At 42.1% G+C, this 25,974-nt stretch overlaps 2 protein-coding genes across 8 annotated transcripts in view; one reads left to right on the forward strand and one right to left on the reverse strand.

Annotated features, from left to right (window-relative positions):
• The window catches only part of C7H10orf71 (chromosome 7 C10orf71 homolog), a 73,869-nt gene that overhangs the window by 11,471 nt on the left and 36,424 nt on the right, over positions 1-25,974 (forward strand). The window contains exon 1 of one of the 5 annotated variants that reach the window (XM_074544952.1): positions 17,040-17,269. The exons of 1 other annotated variant lie outside the window; for it this stretch is intronic. The gene's annotated coding sequence lies outside the window, so the exon portion shown is untranslated. Of the gene's footprint in view, positions 1-17,039; positions 17,270-21,435; positions 21,677-25,974 lie in introns of those variants that run through there. 3 more of the 5 variants (XM_074544950.1, XM_074544949.1, XM_074544948.1) reach the window with 3 other exon arrangements.
• Positions 1,342-17,929, reverse strand: TMEM273 (transmembrane protein 273). Of its 3 annotated transcripts, XR_012581111.1 has the most exons (7): positions 17,618-17,917; positions 13,097-13,150; positions 12,264-12,374; positions 11,727-11,751; positions 10,250-10,358; positions 5,473-5,499; positions 1,342-4,675 (listed from the first exon to the last, which is right to left on the reverse strand). XR_012581111.1 is itself a non-coding variant. In XM_026799711.2 (5 exons), exons 1-5 carry the CDS (start codon positions 17,667-17,669, stop codon positions 4,656-4,658), a joined length of 264 nt encoding a protein of 87 aa, XP_026655512.2. In that variant the 5' UTR covers positions 17,670-17,917; the 3' UTR covers positions 1,342-4,655. The 3 variants fall into 3 exon arrangements, 2 of the variants coding, with proteins under 2 accessions (XP_026655512.2, XP_074401057.1); XM_026799711.2 differs by lacking the exons at positions 10,250-10,358; positions 11,727-11,751; XM_074544956.1 differs by lacking the exons at positions 1,342-4,675; positions 10,250-10,358; positions 11,727-11,751 and adding an exon at positions 4,685-4,906 and having other exon boundaries at positions 17,618-17,929.

The raw sequence follows: 25,974 nt of genomic DNA on the forward strand, positions 1-25,974 counted from the left end.
ATTTTAATTGTCCATTGAATGAGGAAGATTTCTGATAGTGCTGGGTAGGATCTGATCTGTAAAGGAAAGGCCTGTGTGTTGTCTGCATCAGGACAGATCCCCACCAGCAGTGGTGTGAGGGGTGCAAATGATCCCCCTTGCATCCTGCAAGCAGCCTGTGGATCATGGCATGTAGAGAGGGGGCATAGGGCAGGAAACATGGGACATACTTTGTCTGGATGCAGAATACAGGATGTGTGCAGTGTGCCACTTTGCTTACAATGCATTTGGGCCTGTTATTAGCTCACATACTGTTCAAGCCCAGTGTAATGTCACTGACTTTGCTGAGGCTCCCTTTGCTGCAGCTGTCAGTGAAAGCACACGGTTTGCCTAGGAATTAAAGCCAGAAATATGAGAATTGAAACCATATATATTCAATAAGGTGAAATACTTAACACCTAACCATTCCAAAAGCAGCATTTTTGTTGGAGGCAGTAGTAGAGAAGAATGATGGTATACTAGGTGGCTCACCATGTTGAACTTGGAAAACTTTGTCTGTGTTCTTTGCTCTGCCGATCCTGCACTGGCCTTTGCTGCAGCACTTGGGCTGCTCCATGTCTCATTTCCCCTCCTGGTTAAGAGTGAGCATGCCTTCTTAGGACTATGGGAATTGCTTTCATGATGTGTTAGCAGGAAAATTTGTACAAATTCACTGGTGTACTGATAGGGAGGACAAAGGCCTTTGTGATTTTTTTATGTGTAACTATGCAGTGTCTGTGGAATTAACCACTTCTGACAACGGAAGAAAAATAAACCAGAAAACAATAAATTCAACACTTTTGGCTTAGTGACACTGAGCAGAAGTTTGCTGTAGGATAGTAGGGTCCTTTAGCAGATCATTGGTACATGCTTGCAATACTCTCAGGCTTCATCTAGATGTTTGCTGGGGCAAAGAGGCTATCAGAGAAGATGGGCCTCTGTCAGACCTAGGCTGACTATTGTAATATTCCATGTGTGTAATGAGAGCAATTTTCAGAAGTTTGAAGCCTCTATAGGTCCTATTTGTATAGTATAAACGTCCTTTCTTTATCAGGTCTGCTAGTTAGGTACTTTCTTTGCTTGCGTTTTCCCATATTTTCTTGGTGAGTCAAAGAATTTTAATAATCTTTTTTATTTAAGTGCAGTTGTGAGAATCAGAAAAAATATTCCTGACTAAAATTATCTGAGTTTTCATTTATAGGCATGAGAAGCCAAAAAAAAATCATATTGCAAATGTTTTGACCATTGATATTTGTCATCCTTTTTCTTTGGAAGGAGCTGAATCAGACTCTCTTCCTCATACTTTTTAGAGTGGATTTATATCACTGGGGTCTGATTTCCAGGACTCCACCCACAGGTACCTTTTTATTACCCATGCAGCTGTACTGAGCCCAGCGGATTTTTGCCTGATTTATTGTCATGTGAACAAGGGCTGCACCAAGCTGTGTGACTCCTGCAGTTAGTTTTGATTTGCACTGATGCAGCTGACAGAAGGAATTGACTCGAATGATCTCACTGTTGCTGTGCTCCTGCATTGTAATTAAAGCCAAAGCTGTGTCGTTATCTCTTTAGAAATGCATGCTGTGCCTGCACCTCTTAGCTCACTTCTTGTGCCTACAACTGTCTGCTCCTCTGAATAACTCCATTCACCAGCATCGTTTTGTTGCTCGGCATCTGCTGAGAAGGGGCTGAGGTGCAGCATGGCATGCTGGGGCGTGTGTCCAAGCCCTGGCTGCAAAGAGCTTCCCACTGTTACCATTCAGGGAATGCTCATGAGCTCAGGGGGAGCAGGGGGTGCTGAGCATGGACAGGCACAACCTGTGCTGGACAGGCAAACTGGTGAGCGCAGAGAGGTGCCTGTTCTGCTGGATGTTGGCTGCCAGGGCTCAATCCTTGACCAAGAATTTGTGGGGCTTACAGTGTATTTTGTTCAGTCTTGTGACTGAATGCCTCCCAGATGCTCCTCTTTCATTTAGTTTTCCTTCACTGATTATTTCCAAGCACTGCTGTGCAGTTTGGCCTGAATTTAGGAGCTGCTGATGCTCCAAGTGGTGCTGGTAAAGCTGCTTGTAGGAATGGCCAAAACAGCAACTCCCTGGGGTGGCAGAAGACTGCAGCACCATGTAAGGGTGCCCAGAGCTCTCAGTGACAGCAGAAGCAGCAGCTCTGAGGGTCCCCTGTGCCCAGCTGGCTTGTCTCAGTACTGCTCATCCTTCTCCCATTCCCAGGGAGCCAAGGCACACACCAAAAGGTTTTGAGAAATCATAATCTATTCACCACCCCAGCACATTTGCCTAATCAAGATTACTGACCTTAATTCTCCAGGCCTTTCTCCTCTATTGCTTGTAACTTAGTGTTTCTTGTTTATTTTCACTTTTATTTCCCATAGTGTACCGAAATGATGAGTACTGAAACATTTGTTCACACAAATAAGGGAAGGTGATAGCTTTCCTCCCTGACCACATGCTCTCTCTTCTGTTCCAAGTCTTAATTAAAATGATACTACAGGAAGCAAATCAATTAACAGATACCTTACAAGATGCTTTATTCACTTACACTTGTACACAAAATTACTTACAAGTATCACATTACTGCTTTAGTTTATCTGTTAGCAAATGCTGCTAATGAACTGCAGTGTTACTGAAATGGGTAACAGACACCTAGGAAACCAGGGAAAGTATTTCAATATATCATTTTTCTCTCAGAATAAATTTTACATTTTGTTGTTCAAAATGCGTGGAAAAATTACTATTCAGTTTCCTTTGCAAATGTGACAAATCACCTGCTCTGTGAAAGCCAAAAATGCCCACATTGAAATCCCTTCAGTTGGTTACAAGTACTACAGTAACTTATTCTTTACAAAAACAAAATTCTGTTACAGCTTCCCTTATGCTCTAACAGCATGTTTCCTCTAAATCCCTGACCCAGCACATCAGCTCTGCCTGATCTGAAAGTTGGTTACTGGATAGGAGGCCCTATTCATTATTTTTCTGAGGGACATTTCTTAATAACACACAGAATTTCTAGGCTGGACTTCAGTCCTACAATTGCTTTTTTGTTTGTTTGGTTGGTTGGTTTTTTAAGTTGGATTAAATCTCTTATAATAGTGGAGAGCTGAAAAGAATTTATTTATTATTTTATTATGATCCGCCACACTGAGAGCAGAAACAGGTACAAAAGTGAACCTTAAGAATGTATGTAAAGTGAGAGATTTAAAAAATCCATATATCTATAGACATTGGCTTGAACTAAAAGGTTATTAAGATCCTGTTTGTTTACAGGGTTCTGGATAATGGTAAGTTGCAATAAAATAATGTAACATCTTGTTTGGAGTCATCCTGTAAGGCTACAACATAAAGCTCTGCCTGTGAAATATTGGGATATTACTTAATTAAGTTGGGCATGTCATGTACCTGAGGCCCCCAAGTCTTGACATTCTGCTGGGTTTCCAGAGAGAAGCTGTAGGAATAGCAGAGGATGCTGGCCAAGAGTTCCCAAAGCTCCCACAGCTGACAAATACAAAAATCTCCCTGTTTTCTTGCACCTTGTTATGACAATATGTATATACAGGATTCTTGAAAGAAGAGGATTAAACAGAATAGAATCTAGAGCATTATTTTCTGAACTGAGACCAGAGCCACTGACTCAAAGCATTGTTAAAAGTTGGGAAGTGTTTACAGAATAACTTGAGCTTAAATGATTTTAAATTATTGTAAATTATTTAAACTACTCTCGTTGTTCTGAAACAAAGCTCTAATTTTTCTTCTTATCACTCCCACGGTAAGAAGCTTGAAATTGGAGCCAGGCAAAGAAATTTTGATGTAATCAAGCCCACCAGAACATATAAGGCTAGAACAAGAAAGAAGGTGCTGGGAAACTGAAATTATTCACAAATTCTGATTGAACTTAGTGCATTGGTTTATGCTAAAAAAATAGGGATAGGGAAATTATGGAAATAACAGATTAGCTTGTTTGTACAGTGTTGACATGAAGTGTCAACAAAACATGAAAAACATTATTTCAAAAAGGAATTTTTCATTTTAAATGGTCATAATTAATTTTAAATGGTTGAAATCATCACTAACACCTACAAAAGACCTCAGTTCTAGATTTAAAAAATTAAAACTTTAAATGATTAAAATGTTTTCTTACTAACACAAAAAATGTATTTCCTGAAATAAATGAGAAGCCTTATTTTGTTCTAACCTCAAATGAATGATTTTTCAAGTTATGAAGTTACTTATCTTGAAATATGGGTGTGACCATGAATTCTGCTGCTGAATTATATTGCCACTTTTCTGATTATCTGGTATTTCACTGACTTTATAAATCAATCATATACTTATCACAGAATAGAGAGGATCTATTAGTGAACAGAGCTCATCTATTTTATTTTCCTCACACATCTCCTGCATAGACATGCTGAGGGGGATTGCAGGCCTTTTGGGTGCAGGTGATTGAAGTTAGCTGCACTATAAACTCTTCCTGTAAACAATCAATCAGCCTTTCAACTAAAGAACAAAGAAAAGGATTGGTATTGTTGGGATTCCTGCCCGTGCACAAGAGACTCCTATTGATTCTCAGACCAGGTAACTGTTGATTGCAAAAGGGTTATTGATCTCTTGTACTTTGGTTTCTTATTGTATTGCTGTCATCTCTGAAAAGAAAGAAAAATTGCAGGTTAACAGTAACTCTGGCTTTGGTTTTACCTGGATTATGCCAGGTAAAACATCATTGTAAAAGCTGAGCTGGGAGATACTCAGATAAAAATCACAGGAATTCTAGAAAATTATTAATGGAGATGCTGGAGTTACATTCATGAAGTTCCTTTCACTTAACTTCTCTTTTGGTAGATGTTCCTTTGTATCTTTGGAGGCATCTGTTTTTCCTAAGTGAATTAACAGAACAAATTCAGGCTTGTGGCTGTTGTGGTGACTTCCAGGTGCCCTTGTCACTGCCAAGCAGGAATCCACTAGCAGCAAGCCATGCACTTTTGGGCAGCATCCCAGGGTCCCTGCATTGCAGGCACTGGACTATTGTCACTTGGGGTGCTTCCCACTACTGCCTTTTCACAGGGTGGGGAGAGGCTGAGCAGCAGCTCCTGGGTCCTTTTGCATTTTCCTGCTGCACAAATAAACTCCTGCTGCATTTTCCCAGGAGTTTATTACCTGGAGCGCCTGCTGCTGTGGGGCAGCTGCACAGGGCAGCCAGCCTTGCAGTGTGCCTGTGCCAGGGAGCTCCAGGTGAGCGCTGGGGATCTGTGGCACAGCACAGCTCAGTTAGGAAACTTAGCCCATGCAGAGGGCGCAGCACATCTGGGCTGTCAGTAACCCAGGGTAACCCCACAGCCTTTATTGCTGTGCACCTTTCCCTAGGTGGATGTGCCTCTGCTGGTTTGGGTCTGCCCAGTACTGCCTCTCCACTCCCTGTGCCACCCCCTTCCCCAGCACATACCTGTTTTGGCTTGATCCCGTGTTTGACCTGCAAAGTGTAAAGAGTGAGCTATTAATTGTGACTTTCAGAGCCATAATCAAAGGTGAGAATTCAAATGAGTAACACATTAGAGTTGCAGAAATGCGGGAACTTTTTTATTTTTCTCTTCACTGCTCTAAATCTTGTATTCAGTTTTGCTCCATCTAGTGTCAGTGCTTGGGAACGCGATCTTGTCTTGCAGCCCTCGACTTGATTATATTAAATCTCACGACGCCACAAGGATCTGAAATCAGTGATTCTTTTCTCATAAGTCTAGTGTGAACTTGTGTGCAGAAATTAACTGTGATACACAAAAACCTGTAAGCTGGAATATGCAGGAGCTCTAATTCGATGCTGTTCTTGTCTGACTAACACCTGGCGCTCTTGTCTCTTGCGTCAAGAGGCCTTGGTTTGTGTTGGATTTAAGCTGTCCTTTAGCTATCCTAGCAGCTTTCATTCCTAGCTAATCCCATGTTGTCACTTCTCTGACAAGCCCTAGGCAACACAAAGCTGCTCAGTTTGTTTGGCAGACTGGTGCTGCCAGGGAGCAGGAGGCTCTTTGCTCAGTGGCATCCAATATTTGAGTTACCCTGGGTGCCTGCTGACAGGGGTGAAGAGGGTGCTCTTCCAGAAACATTTCACCTTTTTTTTTTTTTTTGTATCCAGACTTGCAGCAGCTCTAGGGAAGGGTAGAATTACTCGTTCAGTGCTGGAATCATTTGCACCAGCAAGTTTGCCAGCCGCAACCACGATGGCTGTGGAAGGAATTGCCTCTGACAGGTGTCTGAATATTACCAGGAAAGCATTCTCCTGACTCAGCAGGTTTGGCACCAACTCTTACAATCAAATTATTTAGAGCTATTCAAGACTAGCCTCAAACAGTTGTGCAGAGGGGTAGGAAGGAGTAAGGATTCTTCCCTGTTTGGCAGCTGTGGAAAGGTCAGCCACAAAGGCAGTCCCCAGATCCAAGAGGAGAACAGACACCCTGGGCCAGGTGCCCTCCCAGGGAATGTGGAGGGTGGCCAGAGGAGCAAAAATAGCCAGAAGTGTGGCTCTGCCCATCAGTCTCATAGCTGGCATCAGTGAGGTATGCTGTATCATTGAAATGGGTTTAATGAATTAATCTCACCCCAGAAGTTTCTGCCATACATATATATGTAGTGTGTGTATATATATATATATATATATATAAGTTGTCTTTCAGGGGCTGTTTGTGTTTGTATTCCCTCAATCTAGGAATGGTGCTAAGGAAGCTGAGAGCCTATAGAGTGTCTTACTGCTGCTTTTTAAAGCCTGCTGTCTCCAGCATAGTGCAAAGCTTAATGTCCTTGATTTTGAAGTGTGTGATAAAAAGATTAATTTCATTTTATGGAAAGGGTAACCTGAGCCGGGGACTTGTCCAAGGTTGTTCAGAAGAACAAGTTCAGCTAGACAGGGCAGGGACAGGAGTAGGAAGAAAAAACAGTTCATTACTCTAGTCACTGGTGATTATTGCCTCAACACAAAATGGGTATTGGCATTTTGTTTATGCAAATGTATATGTACAAGGAGTTGAGACAGCCATTCCTGCTGAGATTATTTGCCCAGGAATAATTTGTGGCTGATTTTGCAAGGCTTATTTGGATCATTGAAGAAGTTAAATATTGTTGCCCACTGACAACTTCTGAAAACTTTGTTGATGTGATGATTGAATTGTATGTAGAATATCCTCCTTGTCAGAGTGAAAGACCTTGTGAAGGTCTGCTTGGGAAACTGAGAGTGGCAAGGGAAAGAACAGCTTAGGGCATCACTGAGGGATATTAAGAGAATCCATTGACACAGAGGTGTCAAGGATTCTGCTGAATCTACTGACTGAATCTGTGACTGGTCTGCTGCAGATCCAAGAAGGTCAAAGTGATTGCATAGTTTAAAATATTCAGGGAGAGGACAATAAAATAGGCTTGTTTTAGGAGAGTAAGGATAGATGCAGGGAACTTGCTGCCAGGCTGTGGGCTGAACTTACATTGTTGCCTGTGAGTAGCTGGCACAGTATCTGAGGGGCTGCATTTCAGAGCCCAGCATCCTGGGAAACCTGTGCTCTCCATATTGACCCTTCTCCCTTGTGCACCATCCTTCCAGTGACACTCTCAGACAAGGCCAAAACCTCTTTTTTTTTTTTCAACTTGTATTTACTTAGGGATTTTGGTTTGTAAATTTTGGAACCATTTTCCAAAGGACTCCCATATGTGGTTTTTTCAAGTACCCACTCTAGCATCAAAACTGATCTCCAGTTAAGTTTATTTGTGAGCTCAGACTCCAGTGACTAGATAGATTGTGTCTCCCATTTGCAGGTAATGGGACTCGTGTGTGTGTTTTTGGCTTCCTGTTTGTTAAACGATGCATTCTGCAATTCGCAGTGCTATAGACCAAGTTTGGATCAGAAAGAACTGTTCTCATTTCCAAAACAAGAGGTTTGTCTTTCTATCTGACTTCAAACCTGTTTGAAGGATATGATATTTTTAGATCAGATCTTGTTCATTGTCCCTGCCTGTCAGGCTACAGACCTGATCATGACAAAATGCTAGGGAAAAGACTCCTGGTTCAGATGTTTGGGCTGCCACAGTTCTGGTAGCTGGAAGAAACTGCAGCTCAACATTGAAACCTGCACACAATTGCCCAAACCTTGTCTTTTCCATGCCATCCACCTATGAAGTTTATATTTGCAAAGTGGACAATTTCACCTCCTATGCAATGTCTGGCACTGTTTTTAGTGAATTTTAGAACATATTAGAGGCTTTCAAAGTAGAATTACATTCCAAGACCTGCTCCATTCACCTAAAGAATACTACAGTTCTCGAAAGTATCCTGTGTTTCTCAAGCACAGTCTAGCAAAGGAGAGAGAAGTTAGTCCTTTAGCAGTCAGGAGGGAAAATATAAGAGAATATTTAGATGAGGCTTTGGATAGGAAAAGAAAATCACCAATACGCTTGGCAAGTTCCTCCTCTTCCATAAAACAGCAGAACTTGTGTATTGCATTTAGAACCTGATTTTCTACTGAATGATTTACATGGAGTCCTGTAGAACCCAGTGAATGGGGAATTTTGTGTGTGCTGTTGCCAGGATGTGTTGACAACAGATTCATTTGCAGCAGGTTTAAAATATGTACCTTTTCCTTTTTAGTAAACATTCTCTGTCTCTCCACCCTTCTCCTTGTCTCTGTATGTCTCTTTCTTTGTCTCCTGTCAAAATAAATCTGGCTGACATGCACTGTAGTTAACTCAAAATATTGCCAGCATTAAATGTGCCCAGACATTTTTATGAATACATTAAACTTGCATGAAATTTTAGGCATTATAATTTACCAAGCTTACACCAAGATGGCATTTGATACTGACATGAGCTATTAATTAAAAAAGAGGACGTTAAATAATTGTCAGTTGACATATAAATTGCTGTTTTGTTGGCTGACAGAATCTTGCCTCAAGCCTTTTTCTTCTCAAGTGTTAGTAAATATCCCATTGAGTTTAAGGGCAACCCATTGTGAATTGATTGTTTAAATCTTAATGTTATGTACCTGACTAAATAAAGTGGTAAATTCTGTTAATTATTTCACAATGAGCTGTCAATGGCATGTGGGGATTGAAACACTTGTGTTTTTAAGTATTTTGGAAATTATCAAGGGGGATGTATTTGAATACTTCCTGATTTTAGTGAAAATCTGTTCTTGGAAGGGGTCAGTTGGGTTCAGTACCACCTAATTGGGGTTCTGACACAGAGGATTATCTGCATCAAGACCTTCAGCTGGTATGAGGCTGAGCAACTCCGCTGGCTATGGAAGTGCAGTGCTGGGTGTTGCCCACTCAGAGTATTCCCCAGCTAGGGAAATATTGAGTGGCTGGTGGTATTTGTAGGAATAATGATGTAAAATTTAAAACAAAATTTGGCTGAAGGTGAATTTGGTCGAGTGTTCTATCAGTTGGATTTAGTATTTTTTTTCCTGAACAAGCATTAATAATCATCCCTGGTCAAGCAGAAAATAAAGCTGTTTGCAGATTTGCCAGTTCTGCTCTCCAGTCCTAAAGGGATGGTGTCTCCTAACACTGAGCAGGTTCCAGGTTGCCTTTCCCTGAGGGATTCAGGATGGCTATATGGTTGGTTGGAATAAATCAGGTGATTTCAGATAATAGGCTTCACTTTATCAAAGCATTTTCTAGGACTAGCCACTGGTCTAAAAATTCCATTAATTAGAATTCCCTAGGGAACTGAAACAAGTAAGTAAAATCAACTTAGACCTAATTATCATATGTGTCTCTGGTGACCTAAATAAATCCTACTAAGTATTAGTTTATTAGCGGCATTTTTAAATGTTTATATAGCTCTGTAGTGTTTTTACTGCCAGAGGTTTCCTCAAAACCAGTAGAAGGCCATTCTGTTTCCACAGATTATTACCAGCATCACAGAATCCCTTAGTGACCTACCAGAGAGTAATATATAGATGCCCTGAAGTGAATGAGAACAAAGATTTGTTAGTAAATTACTGATTAGCACAGCAGAATTGAGAAGTGCACTGATTAAGCAGTGACAGTGGATATCTAAGTTTTTTTCTACTTAGCCATAAAAGTGTCATCTTTAACATAAATAGTTTTGCCCCAAAATATTGTGGAATTAGTTTCTCTCACTGGTCAGTGTCAGTGGCTCTAAGGCAAAATATTTCTGTATTGTGTCACACTTCCAGCCTTAATACCAGAATTTTGTCATGAAACTGGAAATTTCACTCTACCTTTTAGCAAATGCCTGTAGACTGGGATAAGGAAACATCAAAGAGGTCAGTGTAAGGTCACCATTAAAGATGTTAAATTTTGCTGCCACCACAAAGTCAGCCACTTCCCCTAGAAAGATCAGAGGATGATGTAATAAATGTTCAGACTGTCTCTGAAGGAAAATATGGCACATAATAAAGAGCAAAGAGAGCTAGAGAAGTCCAGTGTGGAACAGTTCGTAGATCATCCTGTCTGCATTTCACCCAGGCAATAAATCTACCACTGCCTTCTGTGTTTCTTGTCTTTGTCCCTCTCATCCCTTTATTCTCTTTTCTCTTGACTCTGGTCTCTGGCTTTTCTGTTCTGGCTTAGCTCTTCCTCATTATTTTCCTGTTCAGTGCTCTGTCTACTGTCCTGAAAGCATCATAAAGTTTACCAGGTATTCTATATTTGTTAATCTGACCTTATCATAGCCCCTAATCTATTTCAAGTAAATGCACAGAACTTTCCAGAGTCTTGTCAGAGAATAGTGTGTTACTAAAAAAGGAAACATTTTGTGCCAGTTACACTGAAAGAGTGTCTCCCTGGGAAAATAACACGTGCTGCAGGACTGGGCCCTTCTCTGTCAGGCACACAAAACATTGAAGCTGCTGCTGTAAAGGGTGTCCTTGCTTTGGTGTTTAATTCAGTATTCACATATGCTGTGCTCTCTTCATGAGGAATGGCTGTGGTGGGGACATTCTTCTATCCAGCTCTCTGAGAGAGGCCAAAAGCCATTTCTGAAATCACAGAGTGCAGCTGTTATCTTCCCTTGATGAGAATGCTTGTTAATAGATGTTTGGGGGGTTTTAGTCACTTATAAAAGGTCTCAAAGGGATATAAAAAAGTGTCCACGTCTGTCGGTTACCATGAGCCACCAGAGCTGGCAGTCCTGCTCCTGTACACCCCTTCCCCACTGCCTGTCCCTGGGGAGATGCAGAGGGGCCATTGCCTGAGAAGGCTGGCGCTGCGCTGCTGCTGGGGAGCTGGTCAGGTGCTCAGCCCCTAGAATGGCCTCACTGTCTCTGGGTAAGGGGGAGGAAGGGGAAGGGCAGAGACGTCCCTCCCAGCAGGAATGATCTCTGTGTGACCCTGACTTGTAAGTGTGGAGGAGTTTTCAGAACTGAGGTGCAGTAACCTTAGAAGAAGCCATTTACCCAGAGTTTGCTGTTATTATTCATGGTACAAGCAAACAAAAAAAAGAAGAAGCTTTATCACAAGCATTTGAAGGATTTTCATTTTAAAAATAATGTCTGCTGGGTTTTCTTGTGTATTTCTGAAATGTTGAGAAGCTGTTAGAAGAACATTCCTTTTTCCATGCAGACTCACTAGATATCCTGGCCTTCTAGAGGCTTATCATGTGTGTTATATGTAATTATTCCAATGTGGGGAAGCATCATGCATAACGAGAGAGAGAAATTAGAAGTTGTGCATAACAGAAAACACAGTGACTCTTACCTTCTATCCATTTTGCCATCTGACTCTAAAGTGAGAAGAGGAAAATGTGGTTAGTCAAGAAACAAGAACAGAGTGGTGATAGGCCTCCACAGAATTTGTGAGGAGGCAACTAGGAGTACATAGTTACAGCTGGTAAAGATCCAGCCATCCTTTCTGAGGCAAAACTCTTTGATATTAGTTGTGTCATGCAACTTTCCTAAAGCCCTTCTTGCTTCTTCCAGCTGGAACATCTCACGACAGTTTTCTCAGACCTGTGTCTTAGCTAATACTTTGTCTGGTTTGAGTTAGGTTGTAGCATATCCCCAGGGTATCATGAGAAACAACTTTGAGGCTAAAGAGTAAACTTGGTTATAGTGAAATGTAAGTCTGCACTTCTAGGCAGTCCAGCAATTCAGACACTTTTAAAATAGTTCTTCACAGGAACACCAGAGCTGTTGTAAATACACAATTGCTAACACTGAAGCTCAGATCTGCTGTATCAGAAGATGAGGAGAGCAAGATCTATGGAAAAGGGATCAGGAGTATTATTTTTCTTACCTCCAAAGCCACTGTCAATCATTTTGGCTTTGATCATGCACATTATTACTGCCAGAAAACCGATTGCTAGAACTGCTCCCAGAGTAACTCCTATAATAACATATGTGTAATCTGCAAATAGTGAAAACAACTCAGTGAGTATACATCTTGAAATAATAAATACATTATTTGAGTTTCAGATGTAACACATCCCTAAAAAAAATGCTGAGCCTGAGTAAGTGGCTGAGGAGGGTCTGAGTCTGTTCTTTAAAATCCCTGTGTACATTGAAGCCACGAGAACCTGTGGCTAAGGGGCTCGAGGGTGTTTTATGATAATGAGCAACTTCAGCTTTTGGTGTGTGCAGGTTTCAGCTGAGTTTTAGAGCCAGGGCTTTACTTTTACCCCAAAAGCAAAATCCCCCATCCATATTCCTTTGCCAATCTGCATCCTTCCAGACTGTAATTGCTGCTTCCAGATATGCCCATGCACATATCCACCTCCCAGTCCCGAGCCTCCTGCCTTGCCCAGCTGTTCTGCCTCTGTAAGCCTTTGCTGGGAGGAAGGAAAATTTGAAAGTGTAAACTGTGTGTTGTGATTTGGCATCACTGTGTGTACACAAAGGTTGTACCTCAGGCAGGGGGTGCCTGTGTTCAGGATCTGGGTCCCACACTCTGTCCTCATACATGTCATTTAAAGTCAGTCACATGGCAGGACTCTGCAGCATAGGCAACTACAAACTCACAATGTTTATCTTCTACACCTAAAAAGTATATGAAATCTTCTAAGGACATTCAGTTTTGTTATTTTGCCTCTAACTTCCTGTCTGGAAGTGAAAATCCCACCATGAACTCACCTATTTCTTCCTCCCATGGGTTTCCAGTAGCACGCACCTTTGCTCTCCAAAAATCTGGAATGGAAATATTTTAGCCTGTTAGGACCTTGAGCAGAATGGCATTTCTGGCTTTTTCCAAGGGCATAGTTGATTCCAATAAATCTTAGGATAGAATCCTAGCCTTTCTGCAGTAGTGAAATGTTATCAGTCAAGTTAATGAGGGCGTCCTGGAAATGTGGCCACACACATAGAAATGTGCCAGTTTTTGACCAGAAGAGAAAATACAATTCCAAAATTTTATGTTGCCTTAGCACTGTTTCCATTCCATAATTTTGTCACTGCAAGCCTGAGAGCTCTATACAAGAGAAGCTGCTATAAATCAAGGAAAAGATTAAAGATGCACTAAAGCTAATAAAATGTGCTAATAAGTGAGGATATGGCGTAGCCCAACACACCTTTTCCCAGGAATCCCAATGCTTCCAGTCTGCAGAATGTGATTTATTGCTGGCACAGTAGAGTATTTTCCTCTTGCAAGGAAGTTTTGTGCTCTGGAAACCTGTCCAGAGAGTTCTACACCAAGTTCCTTGTTAATGAAAAGGACACCTCCTGGCTCTTCCCTACTCCATAAAGCCACTGAGCCCCTCTGATGCTCAGAGTGTTCAGGCCCTCAGAATGGAATGGTTTTGAAGAAAACAATTCATTCCCACATACTTCAACAAGAAAACAGAATCAACATTTTTTAAAAATGAGAAAAAGGAGAGGTAGTGTTTAGTTTTAATGTTACTTGGTTATTATAGGAAATTGTTAAAAATGTACACTTGAATGTTTTTTTCAGTGGAAGGATATTTCCACCAGGGGCTTTTCAAGTAGCTCCAAATGATGCAACTGATGAGCAGCTGCATGGGGTGCTGGGCCATGAGAAGGCTTTAAAGGCAGATATGGCTCCTGCATTCCACACCTGTGTGCTGCTCACCCCCTGCCTCCTGCTCATGCTGCAGGCACAGCACGAGGGCACAGCTCCTTGCCAGGGTGACAGTAAAGGGGCACTGGTGGGGACACACCTGCTTTGCACACAGCAGCATCTCCTCATTGCCATTCCCCACCACAGCAGGAACCGGGAGGGGGTATTGTCTGGCTGAAGTAGAATTTCAGTGTCTTAAATGCACTCAGTTTTCCTACTACTCAGGTGTCCAACATTTAAGTCCCAACTCCTCCCCTCCACGTTTAACGGAGAAAGAATTTTATTTTCTTGAGGTTTGGGGTCTGAAATTTCATTTGTTTTCCAGCAAAATGAATGCTAGGAACATGACTACTTTTAAGCTTGAAGCATAGTCCTTACATTACAAAACAAGGCATTTTGGTATCTTTACCAAAGAAATAATCTTGTGTCTGCTTTTCAGACTGCTAAAACTCTTGAGCTGACTGTGGGCTCTGGGGCTTCCAGGATTATGCCAAAAAAACCTGATATATTGGGTGGCTTACAACAGATTTATTTTTATTTCCTGGTCTTAATCACATTTCTATTCTCAAATTTTAATAAATTACAAATCAAGCTTCAAAAATCTGGAGAAGAGCTTAAAAAAATCTTGAGTTTTAAAGCAAATATATTTTGGGAACTCTAATTCAGAGCTGAATCTTTTTTTTTTTTTTGGCAAACTTTTCTACATAACGAAAATGTCTGGAAACTTATTTTGTACAAGCAGAAATGTTTTCTCTCCAAAACCTCCATGACACTCAGAGGAGAAGTTGTGAGGGGTAGAGAATCTATGCTTACACTGGCTATACTAAATGACCAATATCAGTGTTATAAAGATAAGGAAATTTAAAGAGAACAAAAAGCTCTAAGGCTACACAGTGGGCACAAAAAGCATAGCTTCTGTTTTTTCCATATTAAAAGCTGGTCTCTTTGCTCTCGCCTGTGATTTTATTTCATTATAAATTTAAAAAAAAACACCTTTCTTCCATCCCCTTAATTATTCTTTGTGCTCATATGAAAAATGTTTTAAATTCAAGCATAATAAAAGTGATATTGTATTACTTTTATTATCCTAATGATCATAATACATAGACCTTAATGTATGCTTTCTAATGGAATTAAACCAGTGACAGATTATGTGTTTTATGGCAGAAATAATATTTTACATGGAATATTTTATGTAGGTCAGTTTAATATATTGAGATTAAATTATTAGTTTCTTTTTAAAAAGGGAGGGAAATTCCTGAAAACCCACAAGACTAAAGAGAATATTTTCAATTCATTCTTGCAATATGCTTTTAATTAAGGTTTAATATCATTTACTGGATGCTGTTTAAATACCGTTTGCTTTCAAAGGCAGTGTTAGGTGGATTCTATTTGTTTCCGTTTTTTCTTGGGTGGAAATAGGTGGATTAACTAATTCAAATGCATGTTTTTCTGTTTGATCTTGATCTTATCTGCAATTTAGATCTTTTGGGGAGGTACAAAAACCTCCCATTTGTGGGGGTTAGAAATGATGGTTTAAACTCTGCAGCGCTGGATTTCTGACTCTATAGAGAATTTAGACTAACTCTCACGTCTTGAATAAGCCCTCTGGACTTGCAGAGTGCTTGCTCGTGTGTGGAAGAGCCTAGCAGATGAATTTGATACCCAGGCTTGAGTGACCTGTGGATCATTTTTCAAAGAGCCCCGGAGCCAGTGCCCTGTGCAGTGTGCTGGCTCGGGCACGGTGCGCAGCTGGCACAGGATGGGGATGTGCCCCTGGCTCTGGCAGCACCAGGGGCCCGCCGAGACACCGGGCTGGGCCTGCAGCCCCCGGGGAACACCTTGGTGAGTGAGCTGCTGGCACAGACCGGGCTGCGTGGGCCCTGCTCGTAGGTGGGGCACTGGAGAAAGGAACGGAGAATGTGCTGGGGGAGCTGGGCTGGAGCCGGGCTCCAGAGGGGAAGCTCTCCCTGCCGGCTGCAAAGACTCTGCGACTCGGAGCATCTCTCTGTAAGCCAGAGTATGGCTCTGCAAGGCGGAGTACGGCCCTGTAACACAGAGTATCGCTCTGCAACGCAGAGCATCGCTCTGTAACGCAGAGTATGGCCCTGTAAAAGAGTATGGCTCTGTAACGGAAAGTATGGCTCTGCCGCTGTGGTTGCCCTCTGCGAGGTGGAGCTGCTGAGCAGGCGATGGAGCCCCAGATAAGCTCACTGGGCCGGGAGCCTCAGGCTGTGATGTCGGTGTGACTCTGGGCAGAGTCAGCCCTGCCCAGGCCCTGCTGCACACAGAGCCGAGCCAAGCAGAGAGCAGCCGCTGTGTCACACTGCTGTGCCCGGGCTCTGTGACACGGCGGTGCCTTGCCCAGAGGTCAGCTCAGCCAGGAAAATGGGGCAGAATGCAATTTGGGTGTAAAATCAAGGAGCAGGAAGAGCTCAATTTCCCCACCAATTAGCTATTGTAAACCATTCCCAGCCGTGACAGCAATGTGTGCCTCGTCTTCCTAAGTACTCAGCATTTCCCTTTAGTTCCTTTGTTTGTTGCCTCCGGCTTCCATGTGACTTTTTTCCGTCCCTCCAACAACTCGTATTTCTCCTCATTGCAACAGATAAAGCTGGTCCTGTGGCTTTGCAGCAGCCAGGAGTTCACTGTTATTTGTGATTGAGGCAGCAAACGGGAAAGGAAGGCAATCTCTGGGAGCTCCAGAGGCAGGGTAGAGCAGTGCTGCAGATCTGTAGGCAGCTTTGCAGAAGGGGAGGCAGGAGCGGGTACCCAGTGGATGCAAGCGGGAATAACTGGTCTGCATGTCTCAGGTGGGGCAAACGGCTCCTGTGGGATTCCCCAGGTGTAGATGGTGATTTTCTGTGACTGTCCGCATGAAGCTGGGTAGCATGGGAGGAGCTCATTAGGTAAAAGCTGAGCCTTGCCACCAGAGGGTGGTGCCTGTCACCTTACCAGGCATCCAGGGACGGCAATAGCCCATGGAGTTGCTGCCAGCTCCCGTTGTACCACACTGTCCCAGTGCTCAGCCCTGCTGAGGCTTCCTAGCCATGAGCACCGCTTCTTCCCCTCACGAAGTGGAGATGAGTAAGAATGAAGTGAGAAACAGGTTGTGAGAAAGCCCTGCTTGGGCCAGCAGGGAGCATTAGAAGCAGCGTGAGTCGGGACCCTGGCGGCTCAGTAGGGGAGAGGCACAAGAGTCCAAGAGCAGCTTGCAGCCAGCATGCACACAGGTCAGTCTTCCCTCAAACTCTACTGAAGTACTGTTTCCTGGACAGGGAGAAGGAAACAGAGTGCTGAACAAGGTGCTCAGCAGGTGCACATGTAATCTGCACAGATGCAGGCATTTGACTTCACTGTGTCTTCTGGACTGTGCACAGCTGAGCCCTTTGCAACCAGAATAAGAAATGTGAGCTAGAAAACTCAGCAAAGTACCCCTCTGGCTCAACAAATGTTTTTTCTCCAAGAAACAAAGTTTTACACAAGATACAGACAATTAAGCTGGGGAATAAATAAGCCCATCAAGGTCAGGAATAAAAGCTCTCAGAAATAATGGAGAACAAATAAGTTAGATCACTTACATAAGAGAAGAAATGCCGTTGGTGCTGATATCCAGCTTGTTAGCAAGGTCATTATGAACTTGTGACAACAGAGTGGTTTCGCTCAAGTTTTCATGAATTTTGTTCTTCTGCAGTGTCTGAAAAAAAAAAAAGCTTAAGCAGGTCACATGACTATTGAGAAAATACAGTCACATCCTGAGTAGTGAGATTTGCAAACAGAAGTTCCCTTTTTTGGGTTTAAGCTCAATGCATGAACAAACTTGAAAGTGTTTTGTGAAGAAGGTGGACAGCCAACAGCACAGCCTAGTTCAACTGAGGTTAGAGATTTGCTCTCTAAGAGACCTTTAAACACTAGCAGTTATTTTTGCGTATCAAAAACATCCTGCCACAGTGAATTTGTTTCTGCTGAAATCTTCTGAATCCGTGGATAACCAAGTGGATTTTCTGTTTTAGAAGAAGAGTTTTCTGAGGCATTCTCTTTCAGTATTGCTAGCTTTCTTATGAATTCAACTTGAACGCTATCATGTTTTCAGCAGAGCACTCATTTGAATATTTCCCTTTCATAATCAGCTTTTTCAGGAGAAGAGAAGCAGCACACTATTAAACCATTGCAAGCCAGTTCCCAGACAGTAACTTCTAAGAAAAATGTCTTCATGTCCCTATCCTATTTTGCTGTGTGAAGCATTGGTTCAACCGATTGTGTGGCAGATGTCATAGAAAGTATTTGTTACTGCTTTGACCTGTACTGTTGGTGTGCACATACATATGTGTGTGTGTGTGTGTGTGTGTGTGTAATTAATTTTTGCTCTTTCTCTGCGCCTGGTTCTCTATGGGACCAGAGTTGGAAACACCAGAACCAAGCAAACAAAAATCTCTGCGCCAGCTGGATGGGAAAGATCAGGACCCTTGTGAGAAACCTCCAGTGTTTTTTGTACCTCGTTTCATCTGCAAATAATCCCACGCTTCAAGGTTCCTGAAAACCTCTTCTAGAAGTAATAACAGGAATGTCAGCTTGCTTGTTTTGTTTTGGGCTTTGGTGATTGAGGCTTTTTTTATTTGGGGGGGTTTTTGCTGTATCTTGTTTGTTGGTTTTTGTTGCTTCTGATGGCCCAAATCAGCAGTCTCGAGTAGTTTCAGTATTTCAGAGAAGGAGCTAAGCATCTGAGTATTTGGATAAAATCTCTAAAGCTATTTGCTTTATTCCATTGCTACTTTTCCATGAATGCTTCAAAGAGCTTAGCTAGGTGACTGCACAATGTATAAGCTTCACTGTTCTTGTTCACAGCTTACCTCCACCAAGGAAAAGCACTGACCAGAATAAGGCAGACTTAATAGAATCCGGCTTTGTAATAGGTTTATTCTGATTCCTGACCAAATTGGGAAATGTGGTTTCAAGCACTGTCATCATTATCAGCCTTCCCCCTGTTCTTCACCATCCAGCCACTGGGTAGGATATATATGTTTAATTAATTCTGCTTTTACCTTCGACCTGTAAATAGTGGGAGTAATGTCAGATTTATACGTTATATGAATAACAAGGATTTCTCAGGAGACTCTATCTTGGTGAAAGAGGCTAACTGTAATTTTCAGCTGTGAGTAATTGTATATAATATAATCCTAAATGATTTTTCTTCTGTAATTTCATTAGAGTTTAGAAATTTAATTAGATTTTGAATCACTCTGAAATAAAGTAGCAAAACACCCAGAGACTAAGTGCAGTGGTTATTTTGTCCTCCGAGGCCAGAATTCTTGGTCTCAAATTGGCATGTGTTCATTAGGAGGAAGTTTGCAGAAGTTCTTGATATATTATTGTCTTTCAGAACGGACTCTGAATAGGTCTTTGGAGAGCATTAGAAGAGCACACAATTATTATACAGACTCTTTTTGAGGTTTAAGATCATCTGCCTTTCATATACTTAATAAAAATACGCCTCTAAAGTTGTTTAAGAAACTGTGGAGATAGGAAAGATGCTACTCCAGTGCCTCAGTGCTCTTCCTGGTTTATTAGCAACTCCAGTACCTGTGTATGATGATACAGAGAGGAGCTGTTTGCTTTACTTTGATGATTAGGTAGGTTTATGGTTATTTTTATTGCTACACATATGAACTGTCATGGTGGCTGTAATTAGAGACACACTAAAATGTTGTTACTTGTGTTCCATCTGAGGCTCAAAAGAAATCTGTCCTGGCCAACTTTGATTGTCTGTGGAATTCATTCTATGGGCAAAAAATGGACTCAGATGGCACTAAACAGCATGAAGCAAGGACCAGGGTGATAGCATGGAGTGCCATGATAGTTGTGGGTTCAAAAAGGAGATTCTCTTAAAAAATGAAAAAACCAAATGTTGTAAAATGAAGAATTTCATCAGGAAAAATCAGACAGACAAATATACAAAAGTTCTCTCAATAATGGCAAGCTAACCTATTTGAAAAGAAAGTAGTAGGTCCAGTGCAATGGGATGCAGTCCCAAAGTGAAAAATCAAAAAGAAGCACCCTATATGAGCAGAATATTCTGTTACAGACTGACCCATGCAAACATTGCTGGCTGACTCATGTCAACATCCTCTGTTGACAGGATTCCAGCATCCTCTTCAGCTGGACACAGATTGAAACAATTCCTTGATCTGATCCACGGGGGTCATTTCCTTCGTTTCATTAACAGCTCTTAAGGAAAGCTCATCATCACACAGAACCAGTCCTCAGGCTCAAATATATGCTTTCAGAGTGTGCCCAAGTAAATCTTGAGTCCAATTGAAAAAGATTGAAAGATTTTGTTCATTTTTCTTGATGGATACCGTGGTGATCAGACACCCTCAGGCAGCCTGCTGTGTGTGGGTATGCTGCCTTCCATAAACGTGTCACATCACATCATGGAACAAATTGAAGAAAACATGTTCAGGCTGGCTACTGCCAAAAAATCAAGGTGCTTTTGCTGTGGGCATCCAGAACAAATGGAAACTATGCTTGAAAACTCACAGCTGCTCTTCCTCTGCTATTTTCTCCATCACCCCCTCTGTCAGGACTCTGAGCTGCTGGGACAACTGGAAGGGATTCCACAGGGCAGCAAGCAGCAGAATCACAGATGTCGGGCGTGCTAACAAAGGGAAACACGCCTGCACCAGTTATTCAATGCTTTCCTCCCTTGGTGCTAAGGAATACTGTGGGAAACCATTCGGCATTCCAGTCTTGTTCCTTTTTTATTCCCCTCCATCTCTCTTTCCTTTTTCATGTAAAGCATTGTGTTATGTTATAGTGATGCTGGTACATTTTTAAAACGTTTTCTGGATTTTACTTGAGGAACACCATAGCTTGGCCCTGTTACCAATTCTTAGAGGTGCAAGGAGGCAAAGAAAAAAGCCTTGGGGCATGTTCTCTTGTGTGCCCATGAAAGACAGTGCTGCAGCAGTCTCTACATTATTTGTCTCATTGCTGAAATCTGAGTGAGCAACTGGAGGAGGAGATTTTTCCATAGATTGTATGTTCTCTGAAGCACTGTAAGCCCCAGTGGAGATACTGTAGTATTTGTAGAAGTGCCAGAGGAACTGCGATGCTACAGAGGGAAGAAACAATCCCACAAAGCTCATGAAAGAAGTCATTATGGGAGAATTTGGCTCTCTGAGTAGTGAGTTTTGGACTGGGTGACCCTAAATGAAGGGCTCCAGTATTCACTGGGTGATATCGTCTGGTCCTCTGGTTATCTCAGTCACTGGAGGGGTGTTTGTTGATAAAGTTCCTTTAGTGAGGCAGCACTGCTGGAATTTTTCCTATGTAGGTATTCATACAGCATGAACAAAACACGCCAGGCAGCCTGGCTTTGTCATTGTTGCATATTCTGGTACACTCAGCTGTGTCTTAAAATACCTTTGACGTGTATGATGATAACTTGGAAAGCTCCTAAGCAACCTCTGAAAATGGCTGGGTGCTTACTCTCTGAAGGTGGTGTGTGTGGAGGAGGAGAAAAAAGCAGTCAGAGCGAGAGGAAAGGGTAAAGTATGTCCAATTTCCATCCAATATTCTTGCATCTCCTGTCCGTCTGTATTCTGTGAAAGCATGTTGGACTTTATTAAAAGGAAACCATGGTGAGTTTCTTCCAAATGATCTACTAAAGAACATAGGTGGTGGAGTAGAGGCTAGTTTTTTTTGTCTTTCCTATTTCAGGTGTAAAATGGGATTTTCAACAGACTAAATCTTCAAGTGAAAATATGCTGTAAGATTGGAAAGGTTTAGCATCTTTATGAGGAATTAACTCCTGAAAAACTCCAGCTGTTCCTTTGTGAAAATGTAGATTCAGATCTCCTTAGGAGTGGTAATTCAGGTAGTTCATGCCCCTGTTATCCCCTCTTGGATGGGTCACCCACTGAATTGCATTTTCATGATGTGCTGTAACCAGAGAACAGAATGATTCATTGCACTGGCACAGCAAAAATTTGATGTACCCAGGGATTTTTTTTCTATTCCTTGTCAATTCAGCCATCAAAAGAGGGGACACAAAACGTGAAATATGTAACATGTACAAGAAACCTGGTTAGTTTCTGGGTAGAAATGTTCAGCCTGTGGTTTTGGGTGTGTTTGTGTTTGATTTAGTGATAAGGAAGTTTTGCTCTCAGACTGCTAGTCAAGGGCAGCTATGCCTAGTGAGCAGTGGACAACTGGGCTCCTACAGCTCATTTATATTATTCCTTGCATGTACAGACATGTTGCACTTTACTTTTGAAATCCTGTTGTCAGAAGCCAATTTTGAATGTACATAGAGCAGAGTTACTTGAACAAGCCATGCAGTTCTTATCCAAAGGAATTGCCACTTTCTTTATAATATGAGCAATACTGGTGACATGACATTAGACCTAACTGTATCCCATTTTGGTATCAGCTAATATTTGCACTTAGACAAGGCATTTAAGAAGCTGGGACTTCTCTTGACATAAAGCAAATGTTGCATCTTTAATGGAATATAAAAGGCATAAACAAGTTAATCCCTTCTTTGGTATTAGAAATGTGGTTTTTTTCTTCTTTGACATCTAAAAGCACTAAAAGTCATTAGACATCTTCATAAACACCAGGTTACAGTTAAACCACCATTCAGCATTCATTTTCATGCAGATTCCCCAAAACTGATTACATTATCTGCCTGCGAAAACAGTCCTTTTGCTCATGTGCACAGTTCTGTGGAAAGCTGAAAGCTTTCAGCCTCTGACAGAGGCATTCAGAAATCTCATCTGTGCATGGTAGGGCTGTGCCTGCCAAAGTGAGTGGAAAGATGTTTATAGACAAAGGAAGAATGGCAGTAAAATTCAAATTTAGATAGCTGAAGTAAGAGAGTTAAATATGTTACCACCCTTCTTTCTTTAATCCTGTAAGTTATATATAGATACAAGGATGTAAAAACTTGTTTTAACTCCTTCAAGAGAAATTTAAGTATCTACATTATGGTTTAAGATAGAATCTTAGAATCTTATAGGATCGAACCTATGTTATCTTTCTGCTGGATGAGGTCTGAAGTCTCTCCTATGGAGGTAGAGTTACTGATAGGCAGTTAGCAGAAACAGCATCTCAGTGCAGAGGCACTTTGCTAGTAAAATCATCACTATGCCTAATCAAGTGACAGCCAAGGCATTCAGCTTTTGCTGTGTACTAACCTCTGCCTGCATCACAGCCCAAATTAATCTTATGGGAGGGATCTGAAACCAGACTGCCTTTCTCACTGATCCTTGCAGCACCACAAGTTCTGGTGGATGGCATTCCCCTGCATTGTCTATCCCTATTGAGATTGCAGACTCCTGCACCTCTGGTTCCCCTCACAAAGACCCCTTAGTGAATTAGATTAATTTAAAAATATCCTTAAAAGCTTTAATTTAAAAATATCCTTAAAAGCTTTTGGTGGTGGACAACAAATGTGAGGTGGTCACTGATGGCAGCTTATATAAATGTGATCCTCATTACTCTGTAGAAATCAAGAGCTCTGCCATAACATGTTTCCTGATTTCCTTCCCTTTTGTCACTGGCCCTGTTTATCAGTCTAAAGCATATCAGATGAGCCAGGTCAGGGGCAGCATGGGGTTGCTTAAAGCTGTTGATGCCATAGGGGGAAGCAGCAGAACCAGCATGTGAAGTATTCAAGGGCTGACTTCGAACTATGTGAATTTGTGATATGCAAGCTGCACCAGGAAAGGGAATGTGAGGTTACTGCAGTCACTCAAGCCTGTGAAGATATTTGTCATTCCAAAACCATGCTGTTGAGGGCTTTGGTTGAGGGAGAGCATCAGGAAGGGTAAAATAGAAAGTGGAATGTAGGTTCTCAGGATTGCTATAAAGAGGCACAAGTGACATCATGACAAACTCTTCTATTTCTCCCCCTGGGAAGAGGTGGAAACAGGACACAGAACATAATCCCTGATCTCTTGGTGTGAATTTTGCAGGATTTGTATAAATCTGTTCAGTGTCATGGATATCAGCTTAGGCTGTGACTCCTGTGTTCAAGGGAAATCTGAAGTGCACTTTGGCCACTCTTGGGCTCTTACTTTCTCTGTGGGCTTGCTGGCACCTGAGCCTGGCCCATGTACCCCAAGTCTCTTTGTAGGTTCAGCTAAGCAAGGGCTTGCAGGATGAGGAGTGAGGAAGAGATCACATCTACGTGTCCCTGTTTTGGCTGCAGAAAATCAAAACCATCCCCTTTTGGTGATGAGTATCCTTAAATGCCACCATCCACCACTGGGATGCCAGGAGAGTGGTCTGTGCAGTGGTGCCACTCCTGCAGCCTGTGGGGCTGTTTCTGCCTATAGCTCACAGCTCTTGGTTTGCCTAGACATTTCCAGTGTCAAGACATGTCGAATGCCTCTGGACATTTTTCATGTCCAGTGATTAATTTTTACTTTTACAGCGTTTTTCCATGATTTTCTTCTCCTTGGCTATCTAAGGAAGTCATGACTTGGTAACTCCTGCCTGGAAATGCAGGCTGGGCTGGATCCATTCTCATCTCTTGGGATCTTCAGTTTAAATTGCCTGTTTTCTCCTTTTTTGAGCTTTTGCCTTTTCCAGTCCAGTCCTTTGGCTGTACTATCACCTAGCAGCAGATATAACAGAAAGTTTTGTTCAAAATTTATTTCTCTGATGCCCAAAGATGGACAAAACAATAAAAACCCGAATAAGTACCTGCTGTAGTGGTGGGAAATTTCTGACTTGAAAATGGAAGATTTTTCAGTAGTCCACAGGTTCACATGGTCTGACACTGTTCATTTTCAGCATCATAGAATGGTTTGGGTGGAAAAGAACCTTGGAGATCATCTAGTTTCAACCTCTCTGTCATGGGCAGGGGCACTTTTCACTAGACCATGTTCCTCAGAGCCCAAACCAGCCCTGAACACTTGCAGGGGTGGGGTACCCCCAGCTTCTCTGGGCAACATCTGGCACTGCCTTCTCAGTTCCAGTGCCTCACATGTCGTGTTCCTTTGGCATTCAATTGTCTAAATCATGTAAGAAAAATTCAAGCCTGAGTTACGTGTGTGCAGCTTAGTATGTCACTGCTTTAGTATCTTATTCTGTTTTCTCTATGACTGAAGGATTTCTAAATTTCTCAAGTCACCAGTAGGACCCCAATTCAGCAATGTAACAACATCAGTAAAATTACCAGGAGTCTTTTTACTTTCAGAACTCTCCCCCATGAAGTCCTTTATGATCAGCATTAAGAGGTCATTCCTTCACCCTGGCAGCCTCTAGTGGAGTGAAATACAAGCACTTTTACCAGCACTTACCATGGATAATTAACAGCTTAGCTGGGGCTTCAGTATTTACTTGAAGTTGCAAGGATGCAAGACTTAGGGAGGCCCAGTCTGATCATTATTCACTTCTGAGACAAATGCCCATGGAAGTGGTTAGTATAGTCCCTGGCTTCTGTGTGAAGCTGGGAGCAGGGTTTGAGGGGTAGGGATGTAGGGAGGCCGTGGGAGAGGGAGGGAATGACAGTAGCAGAAATGAGAAGATTTAAATAGCTGTAGGAGGATGCTGATGGCCACAGAACAGGGGCAGGGACACCTCTGACTACAGCAAAAGTGGCATGACATGTAAAAGGAGAAAGGAATTGCAAAACTGAGGGTCACACTTAAACTACAGACTATGAAGTGCCATGTCTGGGGTGGGCATGTGGGGACTGATGCTAAATGAGTAGGTATATTTTGTAAAGCATATTTGAGGGCTCTTAGGCTAAGGAAATTTTAGATGAAGTTTCAGATGTCAGGTCAGACAAGGGGACAGAGATATAGCATAGCAGCAGTGTTAGTCTGAGCAGGGAGCCAGTGACAGGGCTTGGCTCATTCTGCAGAGCTACCAAGCTCATGCAGCATTTTCCAAAGAAGCCCTTGCAGTTGATCCCATGGACTGAGTG

This window comes from Zonotrichia albicollis, chromosome 7 (genome assembly GCF_047830755.1).
Source record: "Zonotrichia albicollis isolate bZonAlb1 chromosome 7, bZonAlb1.hap1, whole genome shotgun sequence".
NCBI lineage: Eukaryota > Metazoa > Chordata > Aves > Passeriformes > Passerellidae > Zonotrichia > Zonotrichia albicollis.